Genomic DNA, 11,954 nt, shown 5'->3' on the forward strand with positions numbered 1-11,954 from the left:
TTTTTTTTTTTTTTTACGGCTCTGCATCAGTTGCCTCCGTGGAAATGACATTATTTTCACAAGTAAACAATTGCGTCATGAATGCAACAAGAGCCGACAGTGTTGGGTTCATGTGGTTGTGCGCCGGTTATGTATCACGACCCAAAACAAAATATTTGAAAGGTCAGCGGTACATACAAGCATTCATTTCTTGGCATTTAGATATCAACTTTTTATTGTTATATCAGCAATAATATAAAGACTTCCATCAAAGCCTAAAAAAAAAGATAAGATCAGAAAATTTTTATTTGTCTCACAATGGAGAAATTTGCAATTCACAGCAGCAACATTTTGATCGGAAGAAAGTAAAAAAAACGTATTTGCATGCACAAAAAAAAAATATATATATGTGTGTGTATATACCTGTATATACCTGTATATATGTATATACCGTATGTGTGTGGGTGTGTGTGTGTGTGTGTGTATGTATATACACACACACACACACATTTTTTTTTCCGGAATTTTGAGAAAAGTCCACTTTCATCTCTGCAGTAATGAAGATCGCAGGTTGTGTTCTATATTATTTTGTTTAAAGTTGTTCTTACTCCCATACACAGTGTCAACTGTCTAAACTGTGGAGTTATGATACTTACATTTAAGTTCAAATAATGTCATCAAACAGTGACCTTTATTATCATGTTTGTTTGTAGAGAGATCACCTATTAATGAATTATTGTTATACTTAAATTTCTTTCTTGTTGTCTAGCATTGGCCGAGATTTTAAGTGTGAAGGAAGTCTCCGGGAGAAAACTGTACTATGTTCACTACATCGACTGTGAGTATATTTTGGCTTGTCTTCGTTGTGGTTGTTGTTGTTGTTGTTGTTGCAAAGCACTGAGATGACTGAATTGGTTGTTGACAGTCAACAAACGTCTGGACGAGTGGGTCACAGCAGACAGGCTGGACATGAAGAAACTCCAGTTCCCGAAAAAGGAAGCAAAAACGCCCACCAAGAATGGTCTTCCAGGCTCGCGCCCCAGTTCACCTGAACGAGAAGTGGTGAGTGGATATACTTTCAGGAATGCAGCGCTAAATATTATTTCAAAGAATCGAAAATATTTTCCATCAATATTTTTAACCGTGCATTTACCCCTCAAATTTAAGATGTTCACATTTGAAGGGAATGTCGTTATCGAGCTCAGTGATTTTCAGAATGTGGTACGAGGGCTCCCTCGAGTGGTACTCAAATGATTCATTGGCCAAGTACAGTTCAGCTGTATTTAATGTTCAAGTTAAGTATGTTTGTATTTTATCTGTAGGATTATTGCAAAACTTCTATTTCGATACAATTTTACTTCACGTTTATGTGCAGTGCATTTGAATTGAATCACGACTTAGGTAAAATTTCTTCCTATATTCACAAGTTTTTGCTTATCGTTACCATGCTAAAATAATGACCTATGTCATTTGTTGGACCTAAATTATTATTTTTTTGCCTGAATCATCTCCTCAGGATGCTTAAATTGTCTACATCCTCAGTTGATAGAACATGCAAAATTATTCATAGCATTAATATCATCAGTGCTTAGTCCAGGTTAGTGTTTTCTGGAGAAAAAAAGTGCATGAAAAAATGACGTGAGCAATTGTTTCCAGAATGTAAAGTTATAACATTTGAATGTAATGTTGTTGTTATTATATTTTGACTTGGTTTTGAATTAAGAGCAATTAATTTTTACCATTATTTCTAAAACTGTTTTCTTTTATTCTTGTGCTTTTTTTTTTTGCGTATTTTTTTCAGTCTTGTAAATTTTTTGCCACTAATATTTTGAATTTATTATTGTTTTTCATTATTTATTTTCATTATGACTCCTGTCAAACTTGGCATCTGGTATGACATAAAATGTCGTACATTTTGTACGTAAAATGTTGACTCTCTCGTAATAGTACAACTTTAGGAATACGGTCTCATTTTTCATAAATATTTAGGCCATCTATGCGCCTGTAATTGAATGAGTTCATTACAGTGGTACTGGGAGAGCCACTTATTTTTTGCGGTGGTTCTTGTGATTTAAGAAAGAATATATATCTCCACAGTCCATCTGAGTAATGAACCCAAGGCCCGTGCGAATGTCAGTTAACCCCACCTGCTTCTCTTCCTTTCTGTTCAATTCAGAGGAAGAGTCTAGATCTCAACCTACAATCTGCCACAGCTCCTTCCAGAGGCAAAACTCTCCCCACTCCGGTACAACTCGAATTTACCCATTACCCAAAGAGCACAAGCCCTTGTTTACTCCTGGTGTTAACATGCGTCCTGTTATCGTGAAGGTTGCCAAGAACCTGATACCGTTTTAGGTGTAAGCGCTAGCGAGGGGTTGCATAATTTCGGCTGACACTCAGGAAGATGTATAAAAGTCAAGTCGCCCGATGACGTCGTTGATATTGTAAGTACAGTACTAGAATTACAAAGAGAAATCACAGTCAAAGGTCATCTATGTTCACACTTGTGATCCTTTTGCTCGGAGAAACTCGTTCTTGGCTGGTGTGGGTACTACGTGGTGGGAATTGGTGACGTTTGCAAATAATCATGGACCTCTTTGTGTGCGAAGGTGTAATTTAACAGTGCGGGTCGAAAACGTGTTCAGAATCCTGCTACTGGTTCACCGACAAATGCTGCGCATTTAGAAGTAGAAGACAATTTCAGTCCATTTAGGTGACGGACTGATTTCATTGAGTGCACTCATCTGGCGCCTCCTCCTTCAATCCAAAACGTATCGATGGCGACTAGTCGGCATCACATTCGAAATAAGACTTGGGCATCGTGAAGTCTGTACAACTCCTAGTAAGCACCGGTTCTTTTGTTAGGAGAGCGTGCGGTATATTCACACTTGGGAGTGTTTCCACAAAAAGTGTTTTATTATAATCACAATCACAAAAGCAGCTTGGGGGAATATCATAAATGATTAATTAGTGTATGTGACACTTAACACAGCGATTATTTGAGTCCAGAAGGTCGATTAAAAAAAAAATAAAAATAAAAATCGCGGATGACGTGAACCCTTTAGATGTGCCCGGCCGGCCCCGTGCTTGACGTATCTTAACACTAGATTTAAATCAGGTGCAATTTCCATTGAACCCAAAGACAACCAAAACAAATTCAGCTATTTGACTGAATAAGCTGTGGCCATGAGTCGGACTCATTCTCAGCCCACATAAGCTGCAGGTTGTACTCCTTGATGCCAACTAAAAGGGGTCGACGTCTCATTGAGTCGCCGGCCGTTTTGCCAAAACGCACATTGCAGCCGATCTTGAACGAAGCAGCGTGTCGTAACGACTCTTGTTCACTGCAGAAGAGGAAAGTGGAGCCGGTCCCCCTGGTGCCGCAGGTGCCGCCGGCCCCCCCGGTGCCCTCCCTGCCAACTTCCACCGAGGCTTCTCCGGCGGCCGTTTTCCCCGCCGCGAGAGAGACCAACGCCTTCAAGAGCCGAGAAGACCACGAGCAGATTTCTTCCCTCACGACAGTAATGCTGAAATCCGCCTCGTTTGCTCAGTAACACTTTTCAAGTCGTCGTTTGCATCACACCTTTTGTTCTTTCGGAAGAATGGCACCGCTCGAAGACTTATCCCCTCTCAGCCCGGGAGGAAGAGGAAAGCTAATTGCGGACCCACTGATGAGGTATGGAATTTGAGTGTGATTAAAATTTTCACAGTTTACTACCACTCTGGTCGCATGTTGGTTGTCTCTTTAACTTTTCACCTTATCGAGGACAGATCTTAAAGCAAGCACTTGTTTATTTATTTTTTATTAGTGAAGCAATGATCAACATGTTTTTTTTTTTTGGACTGTTTTTCAGTCGAAGGGGGAATGACCGTTCACCATTCCTGTGAAAACGAAAATGCCGCTTTCAGCACTGATGGCAGATAATAGCTGTACTTGAATGATTTAATTGAGGATTGATTGAGAATTTGGTCACACCTTGCGCCTCTACGGATCATTTTTCTACATGCGTACAGAGGTGGGCAGAGTATCCCAAAATTGCTTCAGAGAAAGAGTTACTGGTACTGCAGGATACTATGACTCAAGTACAAGCAAAAAGTAGTCCTCCACATATATTTCAGAAACTCCCAGAGGGTCCGATTAGATCGGACGAACTGCTTTTTTTTGCATTTGGTTGTCCCATTTTTCTGGTTTCTTCTGTGAATCACTTCTTGCGTTTGTTTGACCGTTGGTTTGGCATTCCCGATGAAGCTTCGCTGCAATCGTAGTAATCATTCTCCCAAACAAGCTGAAATTGTATGCCGGTAAATCCTGAGAGGAGCTCGTCTCCTTTTGGCCTCCTGTAACCGCGTCCACTACAGATTGACTTGATGTCACTAACAATCCAGACTCACCAACCCGCAAGGTAGACCCGCTCCGAGTCTGCCAGATTGCCAAACTGATCTCCCAATCCGCCCGAGTAACCCAAGTGTTGAGCGTGTCAAATTCAAGTCATTACATTCCCCTTTTAGTGTGCAAAAGCCCGTGTGTTTGTGTGTCTCTCTCTGCTAGATGATAAAGGTTTTGCAGTATAACAAGCCTCAAAGTGCCAGTGTCTTTCTACCACCACCAGAGGTCTGTTTGATTTCCTGTTATTGAAAAGTTGTGTGTTGCTGCCAAATCGTGCTGTGCCCCATTGGGGGTCCAAGTTTAGTCTTTTCTGGTGACATGTACAACCACTGTGATTCTACATGTTGCTCAAAGAAATCCAAACCTAAATGTTTCATTTGATCAATCATCTTTTGATTTTTTTTTTTTTTTTTGGTTCCCCTAAAACCAGACATGCTTGGTTTTAATGTTGTTGTTGTTGTTGTTTTTTTAATGTTCCCAGGATTCGCAGGACAGTTCCGATGGCATCCCGTCTGCACCCCGCATGACAGGCAGTCTGGTGTCGGACCGCAGCCACGACGACATCGTCACCCGAATGAAAAACATTGAGTGTATAGAACTGGGGCGTCACAGGCTGAAGCCGTGGTACTTTTCCCCGTACCCGCAGGAACTTACGTCGCTGCCCATCCTCTACCTCTGTGAATTCTGCCTCAAATACCTCAAAAGTCTCAAGTGTCTACAGAGACATTTGGTAAACCGAGACCTCTTTACAAAACCGGTCGCCCCCCCCCCCCCCCTTGCTAGTTAGTCTGATTTTTGTTCCTTCTGTCTTTGAATAGACAAAATGTAACCTCAGACATCCTCCAGGCAACGAGATCTACCGCAAAGGAACCATCTCATTCTTTGAGATTGATGGCAGAAAAAACAAAGTTAGTTTGGACGTTTCATTTTCGTCCCCTCAACTGTGTTTATGGCTTTGGCATTGCTGCTGATTCAATAAATATCTCTTTTTTTTGGGGGGGTGGCTAAAGAATTATTCCCAGAACCTGTGTTTACTTGCAAAGTGTTTCCTGGACCACAAAACCCTCTACTATGACACGGACCCTTTCCTCTTCTATGTGATGACGGAGTACGACTCCAAAGGCTTCCACATAGTGGGATACTTCTCCAAGGTACACGTCTGTTTGCGCGTCCCCCCCACCCCGTTGCAACTACACGGACGAGGTCCGAATATTATTTCCGCTTTTATTATTTCAGGAAAAAGAGTCAACTGAGGATTATAATGTGGCCTGTATCCTGACATTGCCTCCTTATCAGCGAAGAGGTTACGGGAAGCTACTCATCGAGTTCAGTGAGTGCACGTCGAAGGGGGTTGACGGTCCCGCGATCCAATCGCTCACCTCATCGTCTTGTCATTCAGGTTACGAGCTGTCCAAGGTGGAAGGAAAGACGGGCACGCCCGAGAAGCCCCTCTCGGACCTCGGCCTGTTGTCTTATCGCTCTTATTGGTCGCAGACCATCCTAGAGATTCTCATGGACCTTAAACCGGACAATGGCGAGAGGCCACAGATCACCATCAAGTAAATGAGCGATGGAATGTGGTTCACGTTGTCGAGGACGGTTTCACAAGTGGCTTTTTTTTTTGTTTTTGTTTTTCTTGTTTGTCTCCCCTCAGTGAGATCAGTGAGATCACAAGTGTCAAGAAAGAAGATGTCATTTCAACCCTGCAGTACCTCAACCTGATCAACTATTATAAGGTGAGTGATCAATCGATTGAAGGAAGGACCATGTAAAAAGTTTAAAGCAGTCATCTTAAAATATGGGGTTCGTTCCAGTTGGCTTTTTAAAATCCTATCGCGTTGCAAATGGCCATAACATAATTGAAAATTCCTAAATCACTTTTGGTTTTCAACTGCAAACACATTCCTCTGATGACTTTGTGCCTTTATTGAGGTGAACTTTTTCACCAGCTTCAAATCTTTCAGCTCTTGTGCTCACCCTCTCGATGATGTAATTACTCAGCGTGTCCGGTTTGGTCCCTATTTTTCTGTGCGGACTATTAAATGACTCCTTTTTGTTGTATTTTTGTTCCTTCTAATGAAGGGCCAGTACATCTTGACGCTGTCCGAAGACATCGTGGATGGACACGAAAGAGCCATGCAGAAGAGACACACGCGCATTGATCCAAAATGTCTTCATTTCACGCCCAAGGACTGGAGCAAGAGGGGGAAGTGGTGAAGCCTCCTCGGACCATTTGGACAGCAGACATCAAGCTGGGATCACGATGGTTTCACAATACAGAAGCTTTTTTTTTTTTTTCTCTCTCCAACCCGGCACGAGCTGAAAAAAAAACCCTGTGTCAGCTTTTATTGTGAATATCTGTTCAATATTGTATATTGGGACTCTAGAAGAGTCTATTTGAACAATGACATCAGCAAAACTTAACAACACTCCCTCTGTTGGGTACATGATCGACTTCACCAAAATAATGTGCAATTTATAAAAGGTAGAAAATAGTGTTGGGCAAATTGCAAACATGCGTAACATCTAATGTGGGGGTATTTCGAGATAATGATATAAACCCCCAGAGTGGATTTCAGTAGGGACATCCACATTGCCCCCCCACCGCACCTCCTTCCAAAATGAAACGTTTTAATCAGTTGAATATTCGTCCTTCTCATGAGGCTCATTTGTTGAAAGTACAACAGTTACATTATTGTTGTTTCTCCTGCGTTTGTTGCCAAGAAAACCAGAGTTCATGAACAAGAATCCCGAGAGCTTTTTCGAACTTTTTGAACCATTTGTTCAGGGCCCAAATCGCCTCTACACCTTATGTCGTGTAGTAAGTATCCCCCTGGCATAATTGTTCTTTTAATGATGCTCATGTGTTTTAGTGATAATTCTGATGCCGCTCAACGATCCCTCGTGTTGGTAATGAAATTTGTTACACTGGACTCATGATCGGAGTCAGCAAACGTCAGATGGGTCGCAAATGCTATGAAACACTGACAGAAGAATGAATTTTCTGAATTTTAAGGCACCACTATTGTCAAAATGGGATGTCTCAATAACTGTAAAACAATCAGTTTCCTTAGATTGATGAGTTTTATGCATCTCCAATGCTGATGATTTCCATCTTTTCCTGTGTTCAATATACAATGAAATAAGTCACTTCCATATTTTGGGACTCCATACCGGATTTGATTGTATACCTAACATACAAGCCATGTTGAACTGTCAAAGATTCATGTACATTTGGTGTACAGTTGTCTATTTGTTTTGTTTTGTTTTGTTTTTTTTAACATACTGCACACTAGGAGAAGAGACGTGAGATGTTGCTTTATGTGCGTGCTTTATGCGTGTCAGAAACGATGTGGCGTTTTAGAAATAATTTCAGTCCTGCCTGTCCAAGTGGAGCACAGTTGAAGGATGGAAACGAAAGTCTGGTTGAAAGTCACGTCTTTTGCCATTTTAAACTGAATTTCTTATTTTTGACAGTTGTTTTCATTTCGATATCTGTGAAAGAAAAAATGAAATAAGTCGTCATTTAAATTGTTGAGTTTGCGTGATATTTATGCAGAATAAATGAAATCAATCACGTTGTTTGGAATCGCAATGTGACAAGTGACCACCAGGTGGCAGTACCTCTACTGGAGTCTTGATTTCAGCGTCGTGTATTGGTTAATCGCTCCCAGGTGGCAGTATTGTACTTAGTATAGCGTGTTTGAATATTTGCCAAAGTACGAACGATACAAAATGCGGTTTGCGTGACTTTTAAGTGGAACATTGGAGTCAAATTCAACAGCAGCGAACAGGTAAAAAGTCACCTGACTCATCACCTATTAGTATCAATTTTCGTCTGATTTGTATTTTGGTGTCATAATTTCCTCGAGTGAATTCATGGTTAGCAAAGACCCTGTTGTCTGAAACCAAATTAACGTTTCGTTCGCAGTTCGACATTATCTTTATCCAATTAAATATCCTCATATCGCTTTGAAGGTTTGAAGTGTTCCTTTAATAAGAATGCCTCTGGAGGGCTGAGACTCGCGTCAAGTTTTTTTGGGCCTCGGCAGACGCTTCTGATTATTTTGGGGGGGGGGGGTACTGATCTTTTCCAATAAATGTATTGTGTCTTTCATTTCAGTCACCTGCTAGATTATATTCTGGTTCTTTTGAGATCCATCCAGGATTAGTAAATAATCAACCATTTTATTTTAAACTATTGGCGATTAAGATCTCAGGAAAAACCACTCAGTTGAATTCTCATAATCGAATCAACTCCAATCCAAGAACTGAATGGAAACACAGACACTTCTCAATTGTGATTGACACTGCACTTCCGTGTTCAAATGTCAGGTTTGGTAATAAAAGATGAAACCAAGATAATTCATAGCAAACCTTTTCTCACCATAATTGTGACCTATAAACTGTACAACTCACTCGGGGAAACAGATAAATGACACAAGGATGCTCACCCTATTGTAAAGATGTTTCTCTTCAGAATGAAGCGATCACATGTTAAACTGTTGCCAGCACTCACCTGCCATCATGTGACTGAAAAATAAAGTTCAGATATTCAAACAGGCTGTGACTTTTCCTCACTGACAGCTATTTGGAAATGTTCGTAATTGCTTTCACCTTTACTCGGGTAAAACTGGGAAAAACAGTCTTGAAATGACTCACTCATCTTGGGCTCATTTTTCAATGTCACAAAAATCTGGCATTTGAACAGGGGTGTGTAGACTTTGTGGATCCACTCTATATGTCTTTATTGTAGTTTGTCGCTAAACCAACAATAGTAAAGATTATGATTAAATATTCATTATTTGCATGTTTGTTTCCTGTTGAGATCTAACCCACACTGCGGTATGAATGTTTCCGAACTTTTTGGCTCCTATCAACACATGCCTGCGTTTTCATTTAAAAAAAAAAAAAAAGTTTCTTATCTGTTCATGACACTCACAGCACCAACAACACAGCCTCCCACATACTCCCCTCCCTACCCCCAACCTCCTTTAACCCCCCCACGCTGCGCTTGACCATCGTTGCTGACCTTCCAACACACAACAGCCATATGGTCTGTCCAGGGTGGGACCGCGTACAGTAATTAAAGGAGAGAAGGGGGTTGGTGTTGGACACTGATTACACCCCCCACCCCAATATAATCATGAAATGTTTCATTTTACACTTGACAGGTGTTAGTTTTTACATTTTGATCTATTCTTTTTTAGGTAAGATGCCGCTACAAATTTGGATGCCAAGAAAATATGTCGTCCGGACCCAGTGCTCTCATTGCCCTCAAGCAGGTTGATTGTTTGTAATGATGTCAGCCCCTTCGTTTGGGGAGTACACAGAGGTAGCTCCAAACAAACAGTCTCATTCTCACGCGCACACTATTTTCAACTCTGCCCCTTTTTCAAGCCTTTATCTAGTCTGTCCAGAAATGTCACAGAAAACTAGAATGGGCCCTTGTGCGCGCAGATCAGCACCTTCATAACTACTGGTGATAATGCCGTTATTTAATTATCATAATGACGAAGAAACTTGAACTTTTTTTTTTTCTTTTAAGCTTGAATCCACATCTTTATCTTGATCCTTGTATGGTTCCAAAAAGCGAAAAACCTACTTCTAAAAGGGTGACGGCTTCTTCCCACCCCGACGATTATAAAGGTGAAATAATCCTGCTCGCAAATCCGCAAGCATGTATTCAAACAATTTCAGTGGAGCCAGTCAAGATTTAAATGACGTGTTAATAACGTGACAGAATGAATCGTTGCATAAATAAGCAGCTCCGCCGGCTGCGGGATGTGCCAACATTACATCACCGTGTCACCTCGGCGCGTGTGCACGCTATCACTTTAAAGTGACGTTTCCTTCATTTCAATATATACACATCTCACAAATCGCGCATTTCCGTTGAAGAGCTTTTTTTTTTTTTTTTTTTTGGAAAGAGGGGGGGGGGGGTCCAGCTGACCGCTGCTGTCTCTCTCTCTCTCTCTGTCAAGGAGACCAGGAGGGGGGAGGAGACTGGGGCTAAGCTGTGTGTTTGTGCATGTGTGTGTGTGTGTGTGTGTGTGTGTGTGTAAGAGAGAGAGGGAGAGAGAGAGGGAGGTGGAGGAGGAGAAAGAGGGGGTTGGCTTTAGTGTGATGTGAATGGAATCGAATCAGCCCGAGAGGGAGGGAGGAGGACAGCACACATCAACCTGCCTCTTGACTTAGCGAACAGAAAAGAGGCAGACAAATTGGGAAGTGTGTGTTATTGTTTGCTGTGTTTTTTTCTTCTCTTCTTTATTTTGGGACAGAGGAAGAGAGCAGCAGACAGGAGGAACTAAGCAAAGTGGAGGAGGTGCAGGAGGTGAGCCAGCCCCAGCGTGGAGATAGATAGCAGAAAAATGCTGCCATGGGGAGAGAAGGGGAGGGAGTCGGCCGAGAGGAAGAGGATGAAACGCGACCGGGTGGAGCGGAGCTGAAATGTTGGAGGTAAGAGCCTTTTCTTTCTTTCTTTCGTTAACGTCCAGCCTTCGGCCGTGTCCTCTTTCTGACCGTGATGGGCGCGCACGTTTGGAGGTGCACCGCACAAGTCGGCTGTGTGGAGGCATGCATACAATCGAGTCACCAGACAATGTATGAGCCAAGAGGGGACGAAATAATGCCTCGTGTCATCACATCTTTTGTCCCTCCGTTTGTTGTTGTGTTGTCAGTGTTAACTGTGAGGTGTTGGAGTGAGCTAAGATGCCCCCCCCCCACCCCCCGCTTCTGCCTCCCTCCCCCGGCTCCCTACAACCACCTTGTGTGTCATCACTGCACAACATTGAAGGATTCAACCCAGTTTTGCCACCTTTGTCGCATTTCATCACTGGCCCTCCTCCTCCCCCACCTACCCCCATCTCTCCTCTCTCGCTATTGTGAGGCCCAATTGTCTTAAAAAAAAGCAGCACTATGACACAGTCAAGGAGTCAGTGCAAAAAGCCTTGTGGTGGTGCGGCAGATGGAGGCGGGGGAACGTGCACGGACAAAAAGAGCAGTGGGATTTGGGTTCGGATCCTTATTTTGAAAGACAAATACAACTACACCAATGAGCTGCCACCTTCGGTATATGAGCTTTTTTTTTTTTTTTTTTTTTTGTGCTCATCAGAGGTGATGTGGTGATATCATCGCATGTGACGTGCAAAGACAATGACGATGAAATGAATCGGGGTGTTGTTTTCAAGGTGGAACAGAGAATGAGGGATGCTGGAGTCAGGTACCCCCCCACCTACACACACACACACACACACACACACACACACACACACACTAGCACCATGCTAAATTAAAAAGTGCAGGAGGATGGTGGTGTGTGTGTGTGTGTGTGTGTGTGTGTGTGTGTGTGTGTGTGTGTGTGTGTGTGTGTGTGTGTGTGTGTGTGAGAGAGAGAGCGAGATTTGGGACTTTTAGATAGATGCTGTAGGAAGGAAAGATGCAGGGATGGAGGAGCTAGCATGCAGTGATAGAGACACAACAACAGCAGCAGCAGCAGTCACTTACATAAGCCGGGCCACTCAAAGGACGGGGCATTTAATTTACATTGAGCGGCACTCTCTATGCCCCCCCCCCCACACCCCCTCCC

At 42.5% G+C, this 11,954-nt stretch overlaps 2 protein-coding genes across 9 annotated transcripts in view; both read left to right on the forward strand.

The window, feature by feature from the left end:
* Positions 1–7,948, forward strand: part of LOC109517874 (histone acetyltransferase KAT5) — an 8,908-nt gene extending 960 nt beyond the window's left edge. The window contains exons 3-15 of one of the 4 annotated variants that reach the window (XM_019873331.1): positions 749–817; positions 905–1,041; positions 2,156–2,224; positions 3,330–3,500; positions 3,581–3,655; positions 4,529–4,591; positions 4,848–5,096; positions 5,185–5,274; positions 5,377–5,517; positions 5,603–5,696; positions 5,766–5,925; positions 6,021–6,102; positions 6,449–7,948. In XM_019873331.1, the coding sequence (XP_019728890.1) occupies positions 749–817; positions 905–1,041; positions 2,156–2,224; positions 3,330–3,500; positions 3,581–3,655; positions 4,529–4,591; positions 4,848–5,096; positions 5,185–5,274; positions 5,377–5,517; positions 5,603–5,696; positions 5,766–5,925; positions 6,021–6,102; positions 6,449–6,583 (1,535 nt within the window). In that variant the 3' untranslated portion in view covers positions 6,584–7,948. The remainder of the gene's footprint in view (positions 1–748; positions 818–904; positions 1,042–2,155; positions 2,225–3,329; positions 3,501–3,580; positions 3,656–4,528; positions 4,592–4,847; positions 5,097–5,184; positions 5,275–5,376; positions 5,518–5,602; positions 5,697–5,765; positions 5,926–6,020; positions 6,103–6,448) is intronic. The other 3 variants (XM_019873332.1, XM_019873333.1, XM_019873334.1) reach the window with 3 other exon arrangements.
* A 96-nt stretch (positions 7,949–8,044) lies between these two features.
* Positions 8,045–11,954, forward strand: part of sipa1 (signal-induced proliferation-associated 1) — a 32,675-nt gene continuing 28,765 nt past the window's right edge. Inside the window, exons 1-5 of one of the 5 annotated variants that reach the window (XM_019873322.1) lie at positions 8,045–8,160; positions 8,345–8,446; positions 9,577–9,701; positions 9,915–10,015; positions 10,648–10,825. The gene's annotated coding sequence lies outside the window, so the exon portion shown is untranslated. The other 4 variants (XM_019873321.1, XM_019873323.1, XM_019873324.1 and 1 more) reach the window with 4 other exon arrangements.

The sequence above is a fragment of the Hippocampus comes genome, unplaced genomic scaffold (assembly GCF_001891065.2).
Source record: "Hippocampus comes isolate QL1 unplaced genomic scaffold, H_comes_QL1_v1.1 scaffold59, whole genome shotgun sequence".
NCBI lineage: Eukaryota > Metazoa > Chordata > Actinopteri > Syngnathiformes > Syngnathidae > Hippocampus > Hippocampus comes.